At 40.7% G+C, this 26,116-nt stretch overlaps 1 protein-coding gene across 1 annotated transcript in view; it reads right to left on the reverse strand.

Annotated features, from left to right (window-relative positions):
• Positions 1 to 340: 340 nt before the first annotated feature.
• Positions 341 to 26,116, reverse strand: part of cables2b (Cdk5 and Abl enzyme substrate 2b) — a 46,517-nt gene continuing 20,741 nt past the window's right edge. Inside the window, exons 2-10 of the mRNA XM_085344130.1 lie at positions 22,361 to 22,456; positions 13,497 to 13,574; positions 10,436 to 10,544; positions 10,166 to 10,334; positions 7,835 to 7,932; positions 3,950 to 4,056; positions 3,588 to 3,707; positions 2,698 to 2,782; positions 341 to 927 (exon numbers count right to left, since the gene is read on the reverse strand). Coding sequence (XP_085200256.1) covers positions 781 to 927; positions 2,698 to 2,782; positions 3,588 to 3,707; positions 3,950 to 4,056; positions 7,835 to 7,932; positions 10,166 to 10,334; positions 10,436 to 10,544; positions 13,497 to 13,574; positions 22,361 to 22,456 — 1,009 coding nt within the window. The 3' untranslated portion in view covers positions 341 to 780. The remainder of the gene's footprint in view (positions 928 to 2,697; positions 2,783 to 3,587; positions 3,708 to 3,949; positions 4,057 to 7,834; positions 7,933 to 10,165; positions 10,335 to 10,435; positions 10,545 to 13,496; positions 13,575 to 22,360; positions 22,457 to 26,116) is intronic.

Raw genomic sequence — 26,116 nt, forward strand, 5'->3', positions numbered from 1 at the left:
GATAAAGGATAAAGCAGAAGCAAACCAGAAAAGAAACCACACTGCTGCTCTTCTCAAAAACAGAACTCGCAGCCTTTTTCAGTCACTGGCAGCGTCCTCGTAACGGTTTGTATCTGAGCTACAGTCGCTGAAAACACTCAGCACTATTTTCAGCCGTAAAAAATATGATTATCTGATGCATGATGCATGTGTGTCAGTGTTACTCGTAATATTTCTAATAAAGCTAAAATAAAGAACCTAAAAAACAGAGTTTAGAGAAAAGCTTTTTCAGAGTCAGACAGTTCTGGTTTTGTTCAAAGCAAATTTCTCCCTCTGTCTTTTGTTTGTTTTTCATCTTTTGTTTTTGTTTTTTCAAGGTGCACAGTCTGTTTTTGTTTTTCTTTTTACATGTACATTTTTGCACATTTTTGAAACCCACAGTTATAATGGCCTACACTATAAAAATAATGCTGGAGGAAGAAAACCTGAATTTTCCTGATTTTGATTTGACCTCCAGTGATTGAACCGTCAGTCACAGTGTGTGATCACTTTGGTTTTTCACGGAGGAGAGGAAGGGAACTTTTTCCTCTGCAGTGACGTCTTTGAGCCGTTTGCTGCCACGACAGCGTGGCTGAAGTCTGATGTAGTGCGCAGGAAGGAGGAGGATGATTTCTGGGTGGCGTCTGAGCCTTTGAGCCAGGCATCACGAGGACTGATCCGTCACAGTGCTGGAGCTCGAAGGTGCTGAGGTTCTCTGCAGAGGCGGAGAAGCGTGCTGCAGTGCTGCTCAGCCAGGCACTGCTATACCTGCTGCTGCTGCACCAACCGTCTGAAATGTGGCATGACTTTGCTCTCTGGGAGGTAGAGCGCCATCTCCAGGGCGACCAGGATGGTGAACTCGAATGATATGAGCTCCCTCCTGCTGATCCTGAAACGCTCCTCCAGCTTCTGCAGGAACAAACCAGCACGTGAGAGAGAACAAATACTTTCTGATGACACAAACCGTTTCATGTCTGACTCCACGTCTGTGGGAGTTTTAAATCTTGAAATTAAAATAAACATAGTATCTTTTGACATTTTTATACTGGCCGTTCATTTTAACTAAACTTCTGTGAAAAAGTATTTACCCTGTTTCCTGATTTCTTTCTTTTTCTTTTTTTTTTTTTAAATTTATTAGCCAAAAAGAACCCAATTAAATAAAAACTGCAGTTTTTAAATAATTATTTTAATCTATTGAGGGTTCTTCGCAGCAAGAATTGCAATTGAGTGTTTGCAATAACTGCCAACGAGTCTTTCACCTTCAAACTTCAAAACTTTCATTTTTTCATTTTTAGCCGCTCAGAGATGGGTTTGCTGGTGTGTTTCTGTCAGGCTATCAATTATCACGAGTCTTCCGTGTCCTGAAGCGGCAAAGCAGCCCCAGAGCTTCCACACTACCACCACCATGTTTGATTGCTGGTTTGATGTTCTCTCTTTCTGAAATGCTTTGTTACTTTTTAACGGGACTCGGCCCTTTCAGAGAGTTCAGCTTTTGTCCACAGAACATTTCCCTCAAAGTCGTGGGAATCATCAAGATGTTGTTTGGCAAAAGTGTGATGAGTGTGATTTTTGGTCACAGTGGTTTCCTCTGACCAATGGCCATGCCATGACCTCTGACCTTAACTGAGGCAAGTGAAGCCTGCAGTTCTTTAGATGTTGTTCTAAGGTCTTTTGTCACCTCCTGGATGAGTTGTTCATGTGTTCTTGGAGTATTTTTGGTCGGCCGGCCACTCCTGAGAACTGCCCACAGTTTTCTCCATTTGTGGGTATTCATACTCTCCACATGCCTCAGAAATGGCTTCGTAATCCTTTCATTGATAGATGTCAGCGACTGTTAAAATCACAGTTCTAAACCCTTTTCCAACTTCACTGTTTCTTTAGATCGTGGTACGATGTGTCGCTTTATGAGATCTTTTCATTTGTTTCACTTTGTCAGATAACTTCTATTTTAGTGATTTCTTGATTAAACATGTATAACAGTAATAAGGCCCGAGTGCATTTAGTGTAACTTAAACTCAGCTTTACAAAAACTGTCCCTAATCACATTTAATAATTTAACAAGGGGGGAATTACTCTTTCACACAGGGCCAGGTATGTAAAGAAATGTAATCACCAGTTTAGTTACTCAGGTTATCTTTGCCTTTTTTTTGATTTTCTGAAAAATAAAGTGTAACAAATGAGCATAAAGAAATAAAGAAATCAGGAAAAGGACAAATAGTTTTTCACAGCACTGTATTTGTAATCAGTGTTTCATTAGATATGATAAATGAGGTAAAACTAAAAAGATCCATAACTCCATAAAAACTAAAGAAATGTGCAACGATCGTCTGCTTGGTAGTAGCGTGCAGGGTTTTTGGTTTGGTGGTCGCAGAACTGAAACAATTAAAATCAATATTTTTGAGCCATGACAAAAGTGAATATGCAGCATAAATACAGTACAGTGATAATGCAGGACTCAATCAGACCTCAGGGATTCTCTCCTGCATGGTCTCAACACTCGACTATAAAGGACATTAACAGCCTCTAGTCCTGCAGCTCGAACACTCAGCAGGTCGTTTTCCACCTGCTCAGGTAGAAAAGCCTCAGAGGCTGAGCAAGAGGAACATGATCTGACTCACAAGGCAGATTTTTTCACTGACACTGTGTGTGTGTGTGTGTGTGTGTGTGTGTATTACATACGTCAATTAGATGTTTGACTTCCTGTTTCTTGAGGTCACTGCTGATCTTAGCTGCCAATAGGATGCATGCAGCTGAGACCAACTTCCTGTGAACAACATCAACAGTTACGTAACTGACAGGACATCAGGCCACAGAGTAAAAGCAGAGTAACAATGTAACAATGCAGACTGCTCGCTCTCTGGACAACATTTATTCTTAAAAGAATTATTGTCTTAGTTTGTAGTTTGTTTGAAATAATGTATCAAGTCTTTATCAGGTGTTTTCTCTGCGTTAACAATCAGTTTCTAATTATAAGACTTGTTGTCAGTTTTTGACTGAATCAGTCATCAGTTAGATCTTAAAGACCTTGAGTTGGATGTAAACATACTCTATAAAATAACTATAAATGTCACTGTGATGATGCACACACTTCAATAATAAATTTCCAGGCAGTTAACAGAGACAGGAGCTTTCCTTCATGTGGTTTATGGGACAGTGAGGACTTGAAGTTCAGTGCATCACAATCAAAGAATACAAACCATCAGCAACAGTGAGAAGTTTTTCTTTTAAACCGAGCTTATTGAAAATAAACACAAGGGGGAGCCACTTCCACACCTCACACTGTGGACTCCACACAGAAAACTGCAGCACAGCCACCTTTTAAGCTATCAGACAAATCTTGTTTTACGTTTTCTAACAGGAACACAATGTGATGAAGTCTTGAACCAATCAGATTTTCTACCTGAGACTAATTATGGTGCAGAATCACTTATAATAACAATAAACAGAGCTAAACAGTCACACATGATCCATAGTCGTCATTAACCAACATTTCAAGCAGAGTGTGAAGCCTATGAACGAAGCAGAAACCGATGACGAGCTGTTTACATGTGGACGAGATTCGAACAAACCTGTTCTGCTTGTTGAGGCGACCCTGCAGCACCAGCTTTTCAAAGTAGACGTATGCCATCGCGAGGGTGACGGGCTGCAGGCCGCAGTCCTCCCCGACTATTCTCATCTCTCTCTTTAGGCTGAAAAAGAAATAAAGCATGTTCTAATTATTTAATACTCCCTTTTCACATATCTGTGTAGGTTCTTAGTCATCCAGGTCATGGTAATCTAAGGAGCGACTGGACTGCTTTAAGTTTCTTTAAGATGTTTCATGTCTCATCCCATGAGCTCCTTCAGCTCTAAGACCAAGTGGTGATCCAGTCGGCCCTTTTTCACATTACTGTGCTGAAATCCTTTCATTGGCAGAAATGAGAAACGTTACCTTCGGATTTTGCTGAGGGTGAGTTTAATGTGAGGAAACTTCTCCTTAAAAGTCTCGTTCATATCTTTCTTCAGATCAGACGGTTTGACATATTCTATAACTGTCGTCTGCAGGATAAAAGAACAAAGAGAAAAAGAGCAAAAGAAAATGAACCATACCAGAACAATAAGGAGCGGAAGAATGCATAAACAGAGCACAGAACACATTTAACTGTAAGCAGAGACAATGAGAAGTCAAACAGTTGTCAGTGAATGTAAATAATCTGATGAGGATGTAAACACCGACGGGTAAATATTTCTTTCTGTGACTCATTGTTGCAAAGATGGCACCATTTCTCACGCAGGGAAACTCATTCATGCTTTAGTTTACAGTCTTTCCAGGTATTGTGATGACTGTTCGCAGGAGTATCCAATAACCTCATCAAATCTGTTCCAAAACAGCTGCACTGACTTTACACACTAAATAAAAGTCAAACTCCCCTGCTGATTATTTTTAAATCTAACAACGACGCAGGCTTTGGTTCCACTGAGTCGGTCCGTCTCTGTGTCTGTCCTGTTATGGACAGATCACCTGGTCACTGTGTAGCCAAAACACAGTCTCAAGCCCCACCCCAGCTGATTTCTTTAAGCAGTTAAGAAAATGGATTGATGGCTCAATACTTTGACGTATTAGATCACATTGATCTTATAGAAATCCAATATTGCCACACAGCATTCCTGCTTTTTCACTAATAGCCTCAAACACCCAAAGGCAGCTCTGCTCTCTCTCCAGTGGGTTTGTTTTATTTTGCAAACTTAAGAGGGCTCCTTTAACCACATGTTGCATGTTTACAACTTTCATTATTTAAATGGCACACAACTCAACTTAAGTGAAGAAACAGACACACCTTTCCATGAAACAGCTTTTAAGTCACCAGCATTAAGAGGTGACAGTGAAGAGCTGCAGGTTCCTCAACAGTTTCTTTACAGCTCAACTCAGTTTAGACCTTAATCCTGATATTTAGTCACATACATGCTCATGTCAACACTTCCAAGGCCTAATTTAATGGAGAGAAGCCTGCGAGATAATCCTGGTAGACAGCCTGATCTAAACCTTATCATATGCAGGTAACATGCACCATTTCCATGTAACGCACCAAACTGGTGTGGGTGGGGGGTGTTTTGTAGTTTAGGCGACATTGACAGTAGGTGGTGAAATCACACTGTGTAATACTAACACACACACACACTTGCTCACAGTAAGCTCAGTGAAAAGCAGCTCACCTCAGCTGTAATCGTCTCATGAATTAAACACTGTGATACAGTGTGTGTGTGTGTGTGTGTGTGTGTGTGTGTGTGTGTAGCTGTTTAGACATCTTTGTTGGACCAAAAATTGGAATATTATTATATTTGTGGGGACCAACAGTCACTTATGAGGACAAAAGTGCCGTCCTCACGAGTTTGAAGGCATTTCTCAGGCTCAAAATGTGGTCTTAATGTCAGGGTTACAATTAGGTTCTGGTTAGGTTTAGGCTGAGGGTCAGGATTAGGCCGTCATTTTTGATGGTTAGGGTGAGCGACTAGGGAATGCATTATGTCAATGAGATGTCCTCACTAAGATATCAAAACGAGAATGTGCGTGTGTTTGTCTATAGAGGGATCAAACTGAGCCGCAGCCTCTAGGACAGTGAAAAAGAAAAGAGCATGTGTACTCTGATTACTCTTACAATCATCTGTTTTATTCACCCCGTTTGTCTCTCCTTCGGATTTATTCCTGTTTATTAGAACATGAGAAATTAAAATTGGGGTTCAATGTGATCAATTTACACTTTTAATCTCCCCGAAGCACAGATGTTATTGTCTGACTCAACATTATAATTAAAATGTGTAAAAAAAAAAAAAAAAAAAAAAAAAAAAAAATAGCCAAATACAGAAATCCTGCCAGTTACCAGAGATTAGTGAGTATCTGACTTGGATGATGCATTAATTCATGTGATGACATTAAACGGATTAGATACCACCTACTGGTGTGATCAGCTCAGTTTTTACTGAACCTGTTATTCATATGAGTCACACACCAGTGAGCCAAAAACACTATGACCCTGTACATGGTGAATAAGGTTGATTATTTCTCATCAGTGTTGTTGTCACCACTATAAGACAGTAAATGCAAAGCTGAGAGTTGCAGTCATCTTAAAAACAGCAGCAGGGGCAGGTGTAAAGTCACGGGTGTTACAGCCAGATGAGTCTGAGTCAGAGCCGCCCCGAAACATCGAGGCTCGTTGGGCGCTCCCCGTGAGCTGACGATTACCTTCAAACAGTCATCTGAGATCGGCCCAACAGTGAAACACCAAGAGGGTGTTGGAGGATGTGTTGGAATAACAGTGGCTCCAAATCTTACAGGACTAATAGGATCTGCTCTTAATGTCTTGGAGCCTCCACACATCCTGCTGAATCCCTGCTGTGGCAGGTCGGAGCTTGTTTTGGTGGTGCAAGAAGCACCGAGAGCAAATTAGATCAAAGTGGTCGTGTTGTTTTGGCTGTCGTTATGATGAATTCTTTTAATTAATTTAGAAACCACAGCTCTTTAATAGCTCACATGTGTTTCAGTAAGATTTCTGATCGTGTTCAGAGAGGTGCTGGACCCAGCTGAAATCTGATTGGCCCCTGTGATGCGCCACCCCGTCACTAATCACTGGACAGGGTGTGCAGGACTTCACTGGTTGGATCTTTACAGATGCATAAACATCACAGACATCAAACACTTGTGGTAAGCATGATGTTGATGTCGATTTCATGGGGGAGGGCTGGTGATGACAGGAAAGATTACAATGTTTACAAGTTCAAAGAAGCGTATTTATAAGATGGAAATTGGTAATCAGTATAAGTCTGATGGGACTTGAACGTAGCATGAGCGTGCTGCGATGCACAGACAGCTCAACAGTGGTGCTTAGCATTTCATCAGCCACAAAGCTTCATGACAAGGTGCTTTTCTGGACTTTAGTTTGTGTTAACCTCTGAATCTGAGAATGGGTGCTTATTTCAAGCATTAGTTAGCAGCTAGTTCACAACTATACTGGGATTAAACTAGCATCTTGTGAGTGCAGTTACAAACATTTCTTATTGAATTTTCTTTCATATTCATTCACATTTTAAATCTTATTTCCAGAACTGAACCATCCATAAACTCAGGAGTTAAAAACAAGAGGTGTGCTCAACCCTGAAACAGAGTCTGAATCTGAATGGAAGTCCCCCAATGCCAAAGCTTTCAGTGCAGATCTCCTGAGATTTGAACTTTTCTTTTTCATGTATTGTTTTTGTTACTAAACTTGATTTATTTAACTCAACATTAACATTTTTGGTCAACAGACTGATGCAAGCTACAAATATTAGACCTAATAAGAGCAGCTCCTCAGAATAAGCCCATATTAGATCCGTTCTTGTTATCAGGCAAAAGAATTTGGGAATGCTGTCTCCAAATCGCTGCCGTACCAGGCCGCAGCTTTATGATGAAGGCTGTTAATCCTGATGATGCAGAAGAAAGAAATCTGATTTAGATTAAGGCTGGAGGCTCCGAATTCAGTTACTGCCAAAATGACTGTTTAAAATCTGTCTTGCTGAGGTCACTTAAACCCAAAAATGTGCTTATTTTTAGAACTTTGATAAGATAACACACAAACACAGCCTAGTAAGGGCTACAGCACCAGGTTCGCAGTGCTACAGACTCCAAAGTGTATTAGTTTACTAAAACCATCTGTCCTCTCACAAAGCTCATTAAAGGTGTCAAACAGCCTGCGGAGCTCTGAACGTGGTGTGAAGGAGACGCACAGCTGTCAGCGATTTGCTCCGTGTGGGCGTCCTCGAAAATAAACAACTATATTTCAAACCATCTGCAGTGTTTTCTTACCATGTAAGAGGCGAAGATCAGCACTCGTTTGTGTTTGCCGCAGGGCCACTGGGGGTCACTGAGCAGGTTGGGGTCATAATCCATCACATCCTCCACACCTGGACAACAATACACATCGATTCAGAAATATCGTCAAAAGAGCAAAACCGAGGTGAGGAGAGTAACACGAGGTGTCATCAACAAGTTCTCTGACTCACAGCAAAAACATTTAGTGCATCTAAGCACGATCTGTCTGCAGACAGTTAAGGAAAAGAGAATTTTATCCATTTTCCTGTTTCTCTGACCAAGTCCTGATAATTTGTCTTTGAGGGAAAGGGAAACCTCTTTGATGCAACATTACCAGCTTGAAATTTGGCTCCTGTCCTACTCCAGCTCACTCCTTTGTGCACCTCTTAACTGCTTTCAGCTCAACCACTACTTTCTTTTAACCCCCAGGACATCTGCCCTTCTGCCATGAACCTCACAGAGTCTACAGACATCAACTTTAGACTGACAGGGCCCCACTCGGTGATCAGCATTGGTGACAACAGTTAGGTTCACGTAAAGAGGTGTTAAATGTTAAATGTCCCAGGATGTCAGTGCAGAGCTCTACTACAACATCCTGAGACATTTAACATTCGTTTCAAACTGTTAAGGCAGAGGTGTCGAACTTAGTTTAGTTCACGGGACACGGGAGTTGATTTTAAGAGGGCCATTATTGCACAAAAACTTATAAAAGCAAATTTATTAAACTGTTAACAGAGTTTATGCACAGTTTGCAGACATTCACATTCAGAAAAATCTCAGTTTTTCCTCATTCAGTCAGTGTAAAGTCTTTACAAACAAACTGTACCATTAGAAAGTTACAGAAACCCATCAGCATGGCTCCTGGGGTTTAACCACTTTATTCTGGTTCTTTATCAGTGACAGTGATAAAACAACCACACTTATGGCAAGATTGATTGAGCTGCAATACAGTGCTTCCTGTTGAAAAGTCTAAATTGTTTGTCCTTCATCTTAGCAAGTCTGAACTCTGCAAAGTCACCCAGCTGGCTGGCTTCAAACTCCTGGGCATGTGTGCACATTTGGCATCCCAACTATGGCACAGAGTATTGTGCTTTTTTGGGGCTATGCCAAACACATTGCTCCCTAACAACCTCCCCGATCATCAGAATTCAAAGAGATCTTTGTCCTCTTTCCCCAAAATGAAATTGCAGTGGTGGAGATCCAGCACATGACCTCCGCTGTGCAGGTTCTAGTGATCGAAAAAGAGCTGACTGGGTGCGATCTGAAAATGGCAGCAGCACCAAAATCTATCATTCTGATATCTGCAGAGATTGTCTTGTTTTTTCCCTCTGGAATCAAAAGACAAAATGGATTTGAGAACCACCTGTGAACTTTACCAAGCCTTCATCTGGTTTCATATTGTGGCCTAAAGAGCATTTCATCATCCAATCACCATTTCATCCATTTAGTGTTTGCTGGCCCTCTGCTGCCACCAACTGTGAATCAACAGAAGGCGTCCAGGCTTTCTTTCATAGTGCTACCAGTGGTCCAAGCATCTATGCACAGGTACAAGAGCAGCTCTGTACTAATCGACAGCTAAAAACATTATGCCATTTATAACTGAGTAAACGAGTCTTTGGTGTTTCTGTCAGTACTTAACAATCATATCAGTCTTAAGAGCTGCGAGTCTAAAGAAAAACGTCACCAGAGGACTAAAAATATCGAACCTGCTGCGCACGGCCTCACGCTCACACACAGCTGTATTGTGTTAATGAAAGGTTGTGGATTAGAAAGAGGGGTTTAGAGGCTAATTCAGGGCTCTGTCACTGTGGATGTGTGTGTTTACAGACACAGGATGTGAGGACATGCTCATACACATGTGTTTAAAATATAAAGAGGATGATGCTCCAGCACAGCTGCAGCAGCTCTCGTTTGCTCTCTTCATCCCAGCATCCTGTGTTTGTTTTCTCTTCCTCACGTTACATCCTTCTTTAGCATTTCAATCCAGAAATGTTTGAGCAGTTACAGTTCAGCCTCTTTTCTGAAATCTCAGAATTCAAGGAAACAGATGAGTCATATCGCTCAGAGTCCTAATGCACCATGACTGTGCTGTTTCACAGTTTGAACCATAAACAGACGGTGTTTTTGTTGTTCCCTTTAACATGATAAAATCCTTTAACTGTGTCTGTGGCTTGATGTCAGTAATTATCTACATTACATCTAATAAATGGCCACATCTTTGGTGAAATTTATTTTTGACAGTTTTAAACTGTTGCTAGAAAAAAAGAATCATTATTATTTTTAGGAGACGTGCACGCTGTGACTGAGCTCGGTTCCATTTCTTACCCAGATCCAGTCCCACGGTGCTGCTCAGCCGGCTGGGCGGGTAGCTCCTGCCCGGAATGCTGTGTGTGCTCCTGGAAACGGGAATCTGCAGCGTCAGGTCGCTGGCAGACGACGGCTTCTGCCTCACCAGCGCGTTAGTGGGGTACAGGAACTGTGCGTATGACACAGACTGACACAGAAAGAGAAAGATTATTATTAACTGAGCTCTGACCACAAGAAACTGTTTTGGATCATAAAAGCATCCATGAGAAGTAGGTCCACATTTTCTACCCTGCCATAGGTGTCCAGGTGAAAACCCTCTAGCCCCGGCAGCATTTCCAGGGTGGTAGAGATGTTTCCAGACGAGTGTCTCCTCCTGGGGTGATTTAACGAAGGATCACTGGAGAAAAAAAGGCATCAAGAAAAGAAAGAGAGCGAGAATTATTGATAAAATGTTGGTAAACAGCCTGCCTGTAAACACACAGCAGACGGCTGCACTGTCATACAGTAGGAATATTTGGTTCCCAGTTCTTCCGACTCGTGCCCTAGCTGAAACCAGTCCAAACATCTGCTGCATCTGGAGCAGAAACCCCTCAGTGCAGCTGGTTTACCTACAGGAAATTAAATTAAGGACAACAGCAATAAAAGATTCACAACACCATAAAACAGATTCAGAAGTTAGCAGCAGCTTCAGTTTGCCACAAGCCATCAGCTAGCATCGTAAAGAAACTGCTCGAGCGTTTCAGACGGGTCACGCTGTGGTTTGTTTCTCTAATAATCACAGTTCAGCCTCGTGTCGCTCCGAGACACGACAGACACTGAAAATGAATCGATGAATTAATCATTTATGAGCAGTTCATCACAGCCTGAGCACAACTGAAATTACACAAAAATACAACTTTGTTTTGCAATTATCACTTTTTTACTGCAGACTTAATTTCAAACTGATGGATTTTTATGATTTATAGAAAATGAATCCAAATAAATTTCTTTCTGGAACCGCTACAACAAAACATCTTTATTCACACTGAAAAACCTACCTCATTAAATATCAATCAATCAATCTTTATTTATAAAGCACTTTTCATACAGAGAAAATGTAGCACAAAGTGCTTTACATAGTTAAAAGCAGCCCACCCCACCCTCCAACTCACTCCCCACACTCTCAATACACATATATCCCCCCACCCACACACACATACACACACGCGCACACTTAAAGAGTAAAAATTGGGCTGGGCTCGCATGAGCCAAGTGAGGAAACACTATAACAGGGAGCCGTCTGCACCGGGAGCCGGTCACAGACCGCAGCCTCCAGGCTGGGCACACAGCAGGAGGGAGGCAAAGGAGCCCCCCAGCCAGGCTGAGAGGACCCCAGAGACCCAGCAGCCACGGTCAATAACAGCCCCGGTGCAGAGAGCGCCCTCCGAGGAAACACTGGAGATATGACGCAATACAATATATATAGGGTAAAATGATAAAATAAATAAGAACAGGATACAATATAAATATAAATAGAATAAGAAGATTAAAAAATGAATAAGAATAAAATCAAACAAATATTAGGTAAATCCTAAATTAATAATAGAATAACAGGATAGAATAAATAAGCATAAAATAAATAAACGCTAAGTAAAAGCTAAATTAAAAATATAATCTTACTCTCTGTGTAATACTAGATGTACACAGCATACGACTTACACCCTTTCACTGTACATACCAGTTCATTTCACAGGTTTAATTCTTTCCTTTTCCTTATATGATCTGACTGTACTTTAACCATTTCATAGTGATTGTGTGCTTTCCAGATGCTACACCTAATTCCCAGACTTCCTGGATTTAGTTTTTTATATTTTAACATGTCCCACAGACAACCACCTGCGTGACAGGAGCCATGCGGCGCCTCCCTCCTCCTCTGCAGAATCGCACGTTGGCTTGAATAAGATTTCAAACTAAACAGATAATCGTTTACGGGATGAAGGACACAAAAATGCTGAAACTCTGAAGTATAACACGTTGCTTTTTACAAACTAATTAAAAAAAAACCAACATTGATTGAATTAAAATGGTTGATATTTAATATATTTTCCATTGATTTTTTCTTACCTAATTTGTTTGTAATTTCAGTAAGTTTCTTCTGGCACCATCTGAAACCATCTATAAATGGGAACTAGAGGGAACTGAGAATGTGTTCATGATAATAGCTGCGTACATTACATGTGCGCATGGTGCGAGTGTGACATGACACAACATGCACTAAGACTTCTCAGAATTTCAGCTGAGAAAAAAAACGTGTGTTTGTGTGAACACAAAGAGAAAAAAATTGATCAGGATGACTTGTCTATTGGAGAGAACAGCATTATTGTTGTTTCCATTATTGTTTCTTCTTGTCGTTACTGTGAGATGTTTGTGTGTGATCGTGGTGTTTGTATGAGTCATCAGCCACTCAGACCTAAGGTCAGGTCAGAGGGCTCTGATGCACATGGGAAAAAATCATCCCCCTCCGAACAAACGGCTCTTCTCCCTCATACTCCTCTGCATCATCCCCTCTTCTACTCTCATGTCCCTTTGTCTCACAATGAAGAAACGAGACCTCGGCTACTTCTACTTCCCTACCTCTACTTCTCGTAAGTGTCCAAGCATTGTTCCCTCTAGTGATTTTCTGGGCCCCTTGTGCATTTCCTTGAAACTTGTGTATTCATTTTCTTTGTTGCTGTGCAGGATGAACCAGCAGTGTATGGGAACAGCTGAAAAGCTCACGTTTCTTCATGTTTAAAAGTCCATCTAATAAAGGTCTCGGATTTTTGAGAGCTGCAGGACAAACATTTCCTTTCACTCCACTTGGTTCACTCTCTTAGTTACGGCGCTGCCTCCTTCCTGCCTAGTGAACAGCGACAGGGGTAGTTACTGGTCTAAACCTCTGCTTGGGCTAAATCTCTGAAAACTTTTTATTCACATGCTTCTAAATTCATTTGATGGTCTGCACGAATCTATTTTTGCGAGTGAAACCTCCACGCTGTTGAGGCCATCACCAGCATCACCTGCAGTAGAACAGCCTCTTTATCTCAGCAACCTCAAACATTTCCTTTCATGTGAAAACAGCTACTGGCAGGATGAAGATAACTATATATAAGGTTTCCTTCAGCCAGCTTGCTTCAGGTGAACTTAGGCCAGCGATGACCAATTCAGTAAATAACAGTTTTAAATAAGCCAGCAGTGTTTAAATCAACTTTCCACAAATACTTTTTTCCCCCTGCCATCAGCCCATTGGTTATGTCGAACCCTTTTTCTTGATTTCATCATGAGAGGCAGAAGGTGGGAGTACATAAGCAGATGTGTCTGTACGGATTACCTGAGGTAGAAGCTCTCTCCGTAGGGAAGAACAGAAAAGGCAGCACACAGAGACCTCTTAGCACAGATGAGCACGATTCTGAAACACAAACAAAAACACACATCAGTGGTTATCGTGTTTTGACATCTGTCCAGCTGAATTACTTTTCTCCATCTGAGGCATTTTGCTGACTAAACACACACAAAAACAGACAAAGTTTCAAAATGAAGACGCTAACTCTGCATCTTTGTGGTGAAATGAAGATAAAGCTAAATCCCAGGGTAAATTTAAGGATTGAAAGTTTAAAGGATCATATCGCTCCTCAGCATGGCGTAATATTTACTCACCGTTAAAGAGCAAAACACACAAATGCACACTTGACACCAACTTAATTGAGTTAAAGGCTCCAGCTGCACCCTTACCCTCAATTCTGCTCAACTATGACATGATATAATAGAGTTTCATTATGGAGAACACAGTGTGTGCGTGCACGTGCATGTCCGTGTTTGTTTTTTATTGCAGCTCCTCTGAGTATAAACCCATCTGGAGCAGAGACTACAGCTTGCTGGCCTGGTTTTGGTCTCAAGAGGAAAATGTTTGCAGTCATTATATTTGGCTCAGGAACCAAGAGACTAAAAGATTATGTTTTCACACATAGTGAATAAACACACTTAGCTCAGAGCTGAACAGATAATTGTCCAACATGCAGCTTCTCGGTCAGTTAGAACAACTTTGTCTGTCAAGGCAACACAAGGTCAGCGTTTCAAGGTCTCCGAGTAACTGAAGCAAATGTTCCCAATTTAGCCAAGGCACGAATCGGCTCTATAGTTCATCAGGATGCTGGCAGACCGAGCAGTAAATTTATCAAAGTAGTTATATAACCTGGATTAAACAATATTGGCCAGCCAGCAGCAAAGAGTCGAGCACGTACACACACATAGCCACATGCTAGCATGTCATTAGCCCATTGCCAGAATAAACTGTTTGGGGGGGGGGGGGGGGGGGGGTTGCCATGAACACATTTGTAGTAACAAACTTAATCATGCATTTAAATCACCTTCATCAACATGGATATTTTGAAAAAGACAACAAAGACAAAGAGGCTAAAGCTAAACCTATCCAGACTAAAGCTAACCAGACCTTGGTATGAGCAAAGGATCAAAGCAGTTATGACGAAAATTTTGGAAACGTATGAAAAAGAGAAACGGGTAGATGTTCTATTGTATGATGAATTTATAAACATACTGGAGAATAACATAAGTGTCTGATTTATCTTGTTATATAAATCTGCTGCACCTACTTTTCTTTGGTAAGAGAGTGCAATCATTTTCAGTTAATTACTCTCCAGTAGCAGAGCCCTTTATTTTCAGCTGTTTAATCGAGAGAAGATCCTGTAACTTAGTGCAGTTTGGGGGAAGCTGTGAAGTTTAATAATTTATTTTTATTATGACCGTAATATTTAGCATAGAAGAGAAGTTGAGGTTTTTTACTCAATGCTGCCAGTTAGTTCTTAAAAAGAAAATCAGGATCTGCAAAAATCAATATCAGCTGGTCTTTAATTGGCCAGTGAAATTGCAATTGGTGCATCCTTAGTTTAGCTGCTTACAGGCTGCTTCCAAGACTGCGTTTCAATTGTTTTTTTGGTAGCTGTGATTGGTGATTGGTAGCTGGCCAATCACATTCTTGGTTACTGCTTCAGCCAAGGTGTAGATAGTGGATAAAAGTTTACTTATCCGTAAGATTTAATGTGATGTCGCCCCACCCTTTGCAGATATAACAGCCTCAGTTCTTCTGGGAAGGCTTTAGGAACCTTTAGGAGTGTTTATGGGAATTTTTGACCATTCTTCCAGAAGCGCATTTGTGAGATCCGACAGGGATGTTGGACGAAGAAGCCTGGCTCACAGTCTCTGCTCTAATAGGTGTTTTATCGGGTTGAGGTCAGGACTCTGTGCAGGCGAGTCAACTTCTTCCACACCAAACTCGCCCATGTCTTTATGGACCTTGCTTTGTGCACTGGTGTGCAGTTGGAACAGGAAGGGTCCCCAAACTGTTTCAATAAAGTTGGGAGCATGAAATTATCCAAAATTATAAAGCATTAGAGTTCCTTTCACTGGACATTGCTTTGCACTTGTACACTTGACAAATGCAGCGTGCTCACTATGCTTACTAGAATTATCACTCCACCATCCGATGTAACTGTGATCACTTTTGGCTTCAAAACAAACAAACAAACAAAAAAGCTCACGGCAGCCAAAATGCTGATGTGCAGAAGCCAGTGGTCAATATCACGTAGCTACACATATACACTTCACACACTGACCGTCTCATCTGACTCCAGGTTTGAATCACAGACTGTTTAAATGATGCCAGTCAGGAAAACTGTTACCAAACAATATAAATGTATCTTTAATTATCCATTTAATTTATGATGTGTAGTAACTCGTTTTTATTTCTCTTCGCATTGGTCTTTGGCATCAGACTGAAGAACTGTTATGTAGTGGACTTGTATACACTGTTCTTTGTTTAGAAAGTCACAGAGGGATAAACATATGAAGAAGGAAGCCAGTTAATCCAAACACTGCGGTTTTTCTTACAGAGATGACATGATCCCGGTCAAACGCTTAGCACATCTTAATGAGGATCCAACTGGGTAAATAATTCAGTAGACTTTAACCTTAGGCTCAATAGAGACACGCAGTTTTAACCCATGTTTGCTAATTATGGTTCGGGATGTAAAACTGTATTACACTACTAAGTGATTTATCATTTAAAGGGGATGAAAACAGACTAAAGGGAGCCCAGCGGTTCAAAGTTTAATTCTTTAGGAAGCTAAATACGCAGCAGCGCGATGGAAAATTCAACATTAAAAGGTCATTAAAGCATGAATCATTACTCGTTCAATTTAGACAGGAGGCTGCTCCTCCTACCCTTCTGATCATCCCTCGAGACAGATTATGAGTTTGAATTTGCCGTTGTTGGTTGTGTGAGCCGGAGACACAAAAATACACACAAAGCTCGTTCCCTGTGATGCATGGGAAAGTCAAGAGCAGGAAGTCACCAGGGAGCTCAGTGGAAACAGCAGAGACATCGCAACACAGCTGCTGAAAACGTGACTGTGCTGGGGAGTCTGTCCCCTGCACCCATCCATTTATTACACCACATTTCACAACACTGGGGGCACATTATTCCATAATCACCTTCAAGGAAAACAGACAATGTTCCCACTGAGGACTGAACCACTGACCCAGAGCTTTGTCTATGTAGCTACACTGACAACAGACAAACAAAGGAAATTTATAGATAAAAAAATTAAAATGACAAAACATTTAGCATTTTTTTGTATGTTTCAAATCAAATGTAGACAGCATTATGTTCCAATTACGCTTCATCAGTGAAATGTATGCGTAGTGGAAGGTTTAATGTGACTTACAATTATGCTTTTTAATAAATGATATGCAACAGCAGAACATTTTCATCTTGCTGGGAACTAACTAGAGCAGAAAACTCTCCATTTCACCATTTCCCCCAAAAAACAAAACAAAAAATAAACTAAAAAAATATATAAATATAATTAGTTAACATAAATTTGATTTTAAAAAACACAACAAGAACTTTTACAATTCTTGGATGGATCTTGGTGGATATTCTACACTGTAAAAGGTCACCTACTTTGCTCACCTGTCACTTAAACTAATTACTAATATTTTACTGTTAAAGTACAAAAACGTTACCTGCTGGTTCAAAGATATCATGACACCGAGCACCACTGACTGCTCGGCCCTCTTTTCAGCTGACTTATAGTTGTAAACAAGTGAGGTGGAAAACAAGCAGATGACATCTGGGCCCTGTGTCAGGAAGCCGGTTTAGTGGAAAAACTGAGTAAGTATACCCTGAGTTAACGAAAACTCTGGGTTTTCGGTTTCACAAAGCGAGTTCAGCTGCAGCCTGAGTGAGTCACTATGACGACACACTCCGTGAAGCTAACCTGCCCCCTAGCAGGTTTACTACAACTAACCCTGACTGTCTCCGCCCCTTTGTCGGAAACCTGACAGTAGGAAGTGTCGGACATGGCGTGCCACTTCCTTGAAGAGCCAGTAGATCGTGAAGCCCAAATTCTCCGCAGGGCTCTCCGCCGGGAGAGAGTGATCAGAGCGCGTTTGGACATTTTATCATTTCCTGATGATTTTCTGTGCGAACGTTACCGTTTCTCAGCACAATCTATAATTTATTTGGATAACATCCTCAGGCCATATATTACGCATGTGACACATCGCGGACATGCTCTCAGTTCATTGCATATTATTTGTATTGCACTTCGGTTTCTTGCAAACGGGAGCTTTCTGTATAATATTGGTGATGCTGAGCACGTTTCCAAGGCTACCGTCTGTCGGGCAGTCAGGAATGTTACAGTTGCACTGAAACGTCTCCTGTACACGTTTGTGGTGTTCCCCGGTCACAGACCCACAAGATTTATCAAAGAGGGATGCCACAAAATTGCAGGTATCAGGATGAACAAAACTTAATTTATGATGTGGTGATACTTGGACTACTACTTAAATTGCACATTTATTTTCAGGGTTCCCAGGCGTGATTGGCTGTACAGATGGCACTCACATTCCAATCATTGCTCCTTCAGTAAATGAAGGAGACTATGTGAACAGGAAGTCTTTCCACAGCATTAATGTACAGGTACATAGTTCCCTGTAGCATGTCAAACTAACAAATTATTTCATTATAGTAATGGATGCTAATTTGTGTTCTCTGCACTGTGAAGATCATATGTGATGCTGCCAACATTATCACAAATGTGGAAGCCAAGTGGCCAGGCTCTGTCCATGACTCACAAATATTCCGTGAATGTACACTGAGCACAAAATTTGGACATGGTGAGTTGAGAATACTTTAAAATATATAAAGACCAATTGCTTCAGGGACATTTGAACTGAAGTGTATCCTTCTGTCTTAGGAGAGTTCACTGGCTACTTGCTTGGTGATAGGGGGTATCCATGTTTACCCTATTTGCTTACCCCTTACCCTGACCCTGAACCGGGCCCACAGCAGCGATATAATCTGGCTAATTGCAGGACAAGAGCCAGAATTGAAATGACTATCGGAATGCTTAAGGCCCGGTTCCAGTGCCTGCAAAGACTCAGGGTCACCCCAGAAAGGGCATGTGACATTATTGTGGCATGTGTGATTCTTCACAACATTGCCACAATTAGAGGAGAACACTGTCCTTCTGAACCAAACAGCAGTGATCCAAACCATGAACATCCTGACCCTCCCACGGACATACAAGATGGAAGAGCAGTCAGAGACACCATATGTCACAATCATTTCTTTTGACCCATCACCTCAACATGTTGAAAGAAGAATAAACAGATTTTTTGTTCAACTGGCTTTATTGGTCGCCTGTATTTCCTGTACACAAAGTATTAAAAGATGTAAACCTCATAAAGTGTCTCTGTTGCTTCCTCCTCTGTAACAGCTGTCAATGTTTCTTCATTATTTTCCTGTAGTAAAGAAATAAACAACATTGCTGTTCTACTGTAAACTCATATAATCTGTGGAGTATTACTCACAACTGCATGTTGGTCTGGCTCAACAGGAGGCTGCACCAGATGCAGTACACCATCACCATCAACTGATAGAATATGAGGTTTATACAGGTCACTTATAACTTACAAGGGACCAAATGGCAATTAACAAACATACCAAGCACCTTACACTTCATTGTCATTATGCTCTCAAAGACAACCAAGACTGAGGGAAGGCAAAATCAGTAGGAAAATAACTTCACTACAAAATAATCCATTATGGTAAAGAGTTTATCAAATGAATGTGTCGCACTGCAAAGGTGACTGTGAAGAAAGGATGTATGCACATCATGTATTATTTTGAATTTACCCCTTATGTAGGCACTTGTGTCTTGCGGGGTTATTGACTCAGAGGATGTCCCCGCAGAGATGCCTTCGGCCACAGGGCGCCCACTGTTTTGGCTGAGGGCCAACTGCTCAGCCTCTGTGAGTGGTGGTGGTGGAGGACCCCCACCTGTTTTTCGGGCCTCCGCTTTTTTTCTGTTGGCTATAACGGGCCACATTTGAGCATACAGAGTAAGCAAATATGTACTTGTAATGTGCTCAGATAATTTCAATAAGTGCTTACAGAAAGAAAATTAATGTAGCCTCTAACTGCAATTGATTTACATGGGACAAACAGACCAAGCACTATGGCTCATAATACAATTACACCTTACCTGTTTGGACTATATTTTTATATTTCATTTTTACTTGCTGCCAGGCACGTTTGGGGCCTGTTGGGTTGCACCTGCGCTCACATCACATCACAAAATAAAATGTATAAAATAACAAATAAAATAACATATGATAAAATAACGTGTTAAATGGGTGGAAATCCCTCGATCAATGTTTAAATTAACACTCACGCATTGACTCTGTCGGCTATGTTTTGCCATGCATGCTTTTGCAGCTGTGGCTGTGTTACTTTTTTCCGCGGAATTTGCATGTTATCGGCATATGCTGCCATCAGAATTTCGGCCTCAAGCGCTGTAAAATACATTGACCGCGCCTTCTTTCCCTCCGTCTCCATGGTGACTCGCTTAATCTGTGCTCCGCTTATCAGGGCTTTATGTATCCTCGTCCGCGCGCTTCACTTGGGGTTAAAGCAACTCCGCGTTGACTGAACTAATTGTTATCAGCCTTTCTGAAACGGAATATTCCGAGTTGGACAGTTCGGAGTTACTCAACCGTGAGTGTCGTTTTTCACTCTGAGTTTTCCAAACCGGCTTCCTGAAACAGGGCCCTGTTTGCTTTCCATCACTTTGATGTGCAAAATGAGAGTTGGCATGTCAGAGTAAACTGATATATAAACAATCGACTGAAGCAGCATCTAACCACACTCTGCACACGTGCAGCTGCTAGCCTGCGGTGTGATAAATGCCGAAAAGTACCACACTGCCCATGCAGTCAGTTAATTTTGTCTACTCTCTGCAGTAGTTTATGTTTTGTCCATTTTCTTTATGCTTTCTTTTGGTCTCTTCACTTTCCACTCATCACTCAACTTGTTGCAAGAAATGGCTTGTCCCTCCCTGAGGTCTCGTCCTGTTAAAATGGAGGTCTTTCTCCCCACTCTCACCAAGTACATTCCCAGGGAGTGTTGTCTTGTCCCTGGGTTAAGTTCTTTACCTCACAAAATAAAGCACCTTGAGACGACTGTTATTGTGAGCTGTTTCTATATTTCACTGTCAATCAATGTCTTGGTTCTTTTTTCCAAAGAAAACCTTTTTTAAAAGGAAGTAAACAAGCAATTTTTACAGGTGACCTCAAGGTGAACCATTTAAAGTCTCCCAGGATGACCCAAACAAGGATCATGGGACACAACAGCCCATTCTGAGGGAAGACAGCTCTAACATTTCCTCTTCTCTGTGACAACATGGTGACTTAGCTGAATTTCAAACAGCACTGGTGCTCTTTACTGGATCTATTTTAAAACAATTACCCCTCAGTCAGTCTGTTATTATGTGATGAGCAGCCCTGTGGGCCCTTTTGACCCAGAGTTGTATTTATACACTCCACAAGGAAGGACACGAATACAATACAATAGAAGAGTTAAGCAGAACAGAATGACACTGTCCAGGCTTCTCTGGTTCCTCTCCTGCTGTAAAGGCGACACACTTCTGCAAGTCAGCAGCGTATGTAGGGCTTAGTTCTGACAGAGACTTAACAATAACGGAAAGATCAGTGTTGTGACCTCTGTACACTGTCACAAAGGACTGCCCCAATGAGAAAGAAGCAGAAAAGCCTCAGCCAGTCCTCGAGTTTTGCGTTACAAAACGTACCACACAGTTTTCATTGTGATTCCTGAGCAGTCAATGTAGGAGGAACGGTTTGAAAAAGAGCCAGAGCATTTGCCATTGTAGCCTCTACTGATAGCGCACCTCTACATAAAGCTTTCACAGACCTCCACAGGCCTCAACCTGCTGTATCGACCTTGTTCCACATGCTGGGGGACATTAGGGATCAACATGCCTCTAAATACAGTCTACACCTTGGCTGAAGCAGCTGAATGACGTGTTTTTTACCTTCAAACTCAAATATAGTTAAGGGAACAACTTCAGACTCACTGTGGAGCCAAACGTGGGCAAAACATTTCGAAGATTTGTTGTTTTTCAGAGTTCAAGACCAAAGATTCAGTTTTTCAGTATTGTTTGTTTTTACTTTTCATCCTTTTGTGATTTGATAATTCAAAAAGCTAAATTAAAAGACACCAAATATAAAATGTATACAAAAATGGGATATAAAAGTCACCAGCACTTTATACAGACCTCACAAGAAAAATAATTGCACTCTGAAGACTTATATTTAACAATAGAGCTATAACAGAATGATACATATTTATGCTACAGTAGTGTTCAGCATGTTTGTGCTGCTGGTGACAAAACATGATCACACTGAGAAACTTTATTTATTTATTTTTAAAGGGGGTAGTAGATGTTTATATTCCTCGAAAAGGTTATTTTATCCTGTTGCTAGGTGGTTGCTAGGGAACTTATGGCATCATACCATGTCCTGTATAATTAAACCTTTGTAGATAAAAATGAGATGCCACTGTGATTAAATTAAAATGACGGGATACTTTTATTAGGTGTTATAGATGCTTATATGCTAAAACCAGATTATTTCAGCTCTTTGCTCGGTGATTGCTAGGCAACATAATGACATCATAATATTTGATATAGATATGAACCTTCAGGGTCCTGGTATGTACCTGTGTATTGCAGATTCTGAGTATTAAAGTAAGTAGTTTGTATTACTGCTCATTGTTAAATCTGATGGTACAGAATTGTGGGAGTCTGTGTGGCTCACCTGCTGCCTCTTGTGTCGTACTGTTTCATATTTTTGATGAAGTGAATCTTCTTGGTGTGTCGAGGTCTGGGAGAACCACCGGAGAGGTTACGAGTTCTGCAGAGAGAGAGCGAGACAGAAAAAAAACATGAATATTAATAAGGGCATTTGCTCTCAAATCTGTAAACAAGAAAGAGGTTGCCAGTAGACACAGTTTCCACTTAAAAGACACGCACACACACTCTCACAGAGTCACAGAATTAAGCCTAAAAATGCCTCAAGACGGAACGTTACCAAAGCTTCTTGAGCAAAACACATATTTTTCCATCTTTACAACAAATTAAAACATTCAGAATAAATATACAGCACAAGTTTAGGGATCACTAAAATAAATAAATTCTTCTTACAGTTCACATCTCTGAGTTCTAAACACATCCCGAGTTTGTGTGTCTGCCTGGTGAAGGTCAAGTTCTGAGCCAGGTTGTATCACTGTGCCGACCCTCATGGATTAAAACAACAGATCTCGACATGAAAGCGGGCCAAGAAGCTCAGCGCCGTGACATCACAGCAGTTACATAACGTTACTGACATCAGCATTAGTCTCACACACGTACGGCACCTACACAAGCTGAAACTGCATGTTACTGCACCGCGGTCATTTACATCGTCTCATGATGAACATCATGTCACGATGCAGCACAGTCGCCACAATCATGCACATACATTTCTGCAAACACATACAGAAACTTCCTCAGCGAGGGTTGCTCCTCATCTTACATGTAAGAAAAAACAAGGAAAAGTCCCATATTTCATTTGCTGCAGTCAGATCAGGTTACACAATGCTTTGAACTAAGCCAATAAACTGGCCACAAATAGAAACTCACATTTATAATGCTCTTGCTATTATTGGTTGGTGATGAATATTTCTCCTATAACTCTACACTAGATCATAAATACAGGATTATGCAACTGGATAAATACATCTGCCTCTCGAGTTGGTTTCTGTTCTTTTCTTCGGGGGGAGTTTGTTGTTTTTTTCTTGTTATATTTTGCTGATTTAGCTTCTGTGTTCTTGAGAATTTAAAACTACTGCTGTGTCCAAAATCCTCCACTCATTCACAATAGATAATATCAAATATAATAAATACTTACCACAGTAAGTGCTAGTAAAATTAAACAGGTGGAGGATCAACTAATAATGTTTGAACATCTACATGTTTCTCAGAAGTTAAAACGGGCAGAAGTTTACCAAACTGGAAAAAATATGCCTACATATTGTTTCAGAATAATGTTCTATAAAATAAAACATTGCATCTTCAGTGCATAATGTTTTCCAAAAACTTCCAGGAATCTGGAGAAATCTCTGTGCGCAAAAAACAAAGCCAATAAAATCAACATTGGATGCCTGTGACTTTTGGGCTCTCGTGATTCTGTCACGCCTGTGCACGCCTCGCTGAGCTCGGGAGCACTTTCAGAAATCACTGTGTCCCATCCACAAAATGCACCGTTTCTCACTTTAAATATTTTATACATATTTTTATACATACTGTGTTGTATAAAGATGATATTTATAAAATATGCAAACCATTGCATTCAGTTTTTATTTGCAACCCAAGCTGGTTTATAAAAACAATTCATATCATGATGTGACTCCGTACTTCCTATCGTTCGTCAGTTTTGACAATAGTCGGTTAGCGACTTTCCTAAACAGGTGATTTTATATGGTTTCTCCCCCACGTAACAGTGTGCATGACTATAATCAGGAGTCATTGGTAGGAAACAGAAAACAACCTTACTGTGCATTTTATAAATGGCTTTTGTTTCATACATCAATCATTTTTATTTTGAGAAACAACATTACAAAAAGTCTGAAGAAAACATGTTATAAACACATGCAGAAAAAACATATCCAATCTCTTCCTACAATATTACAGCCATCATTCAATACAGTCCCTAACATTTGCGTGAAGGACAATATAACATATTTTTAAGCAGAACATTTTATAAACACTCTCACAGGAGCCAATGGAGATTTGATCTGCAAGCCCATAGAGAGATGGCTGTCTGCTGGGAAACATAACGCTTACACAACTATGAATTCACACACACACACACACACACACACACACACACACACACACACACACACAGCATCTGCTACTGTTTTTTTATGGTCGGCTTGCTGATCCCACACCACATGGAGTCTAAATCACTGTTATCGCTGCTGCTCACTGTCTGACTCAGTAATACATGACTGGGAGATGAGAGCTGCTGTGTGTGTGTGCATGTGTGTGTTTGTGTACATGTGTGTTATGCAGTTATAACATCTGGGTTGTGACATCTGAATGTGAGGCTTTAAGAGGATTGTTGCCTTCTGCTGGTCAACAAATACCCGACCAAACACACAATTCACATATTGACAAAGGAATTTAAATTGATTCAAACAGCAACGTATCACCTCCTAAATAATTTCTGGCCACATTTATTGGTCAAACACTTAATTAAAATGATATTATGATGGTGCAGCGGCGCCGTGATTCATTACATTTTTATGTCCCTGAAAATCTATTAAATGTTTCGCTCTTTTCCCATGAATCGTTTTTGACTGCCTGCCTGGTGCCATTTCAGAACCATGCGGGACTCGTTTACAATACTTTGGTCACATCTGCAAGAGAGTTTTAATAATAAGCATCCTTCTTTTCTTTAACTTCATTGGCTCATTAATTAATTAGTTAGTTCTATGTCAGATCCACTGAGCTCAGTCTCTTCCATGCTACTTCAACGTGCAGACTGAACTTGAACTCGGCACCGCCAACCTCAATCACATCACGTCACTAGCTGCACAGTACAGAAGTTCACAATTTCATTTAGCCTCATGGATCATTTTCCTCCTGTGGATATAAATATAGATTTAAAATAAAAAAAGCCACGAAAGCCCTCTAAGCTGTCACGCCTCATTTGTTATCAATCCCAAACATTCTATCTTTGGTAGCCAAACTCACGTGATGGAATCTTCTCAGCATTCCATTTCCAAGGGAACCATCAGTGAGCGGCATACTGGAATGTTGTGGATTGTTTCCATTGTGTGGGAAGGGAAAGAGCCCACTGGATGAAGTTAATGGTAAGGGATATGACGAAGATGATGGCGCTCAGTGTTTAAGATAAAGACAAATAAAGACATATCTGCTTTTACAAGAGCAAACACTTGCTCTACTTAAGTGCCTTTGAGCAGGACACTACTCCACTTGGATTGCCCGTGGTTGTCATGGGGACAAGTTGATGTTTGGAACCAAAAGTAAAACAAAGAAAGATGACAAAGTTATCAAAGATGGAATGAAAACCAATCAAATACTCAGACAAGATCCGGGATTCTGGATAAAATGAGGTTTACTTTTAGTCCTTCAGACAGAAGAAGAGCTTTTACGTTCCAATCCATCCCAAACAAGTGTAAATAAAAAATTTAAAAAAATATACATTTTTACATGATACATGAAATTTCATACAAAAGTATCGACGACACTAGTCAAAACGACGCACTTTAAAGGGGGTAGAAAACAACTTTTCTAAATAGAAAATACTGTACATGTCCTGAAGAGTTACAATGTTAAACACTTTAGTTAACATTAAACTAAAGTGTTAAGCAGTTATTTTATCCCTGAAATGAATAAGTGAAAGTATAACTCTACCTAGGCTACTTTTGTAGTCACATTTGACTTGTGCTGTAATGAATGAACACAATCACAGCAGCTCATTGGGAAAGGATGAAGAACACCCTTT

The sequence above is a fragment of the Diplotaxodon limnothrissa genome, linkage group LG20, assembly GCF_057381915.1.
Source record: "Diplotaxodon limnothrissa isolate DT_005_m linkage group LG20, D_limnothrissa_male_GT1.1, whole genome shotgun sequence".
NCBI lineage: Eukaryota > Metazoa > Chordata > Actinopteri > Cichliformes > Cichlidae > Diplotaxodon > Diplotaxodon limnothrissa.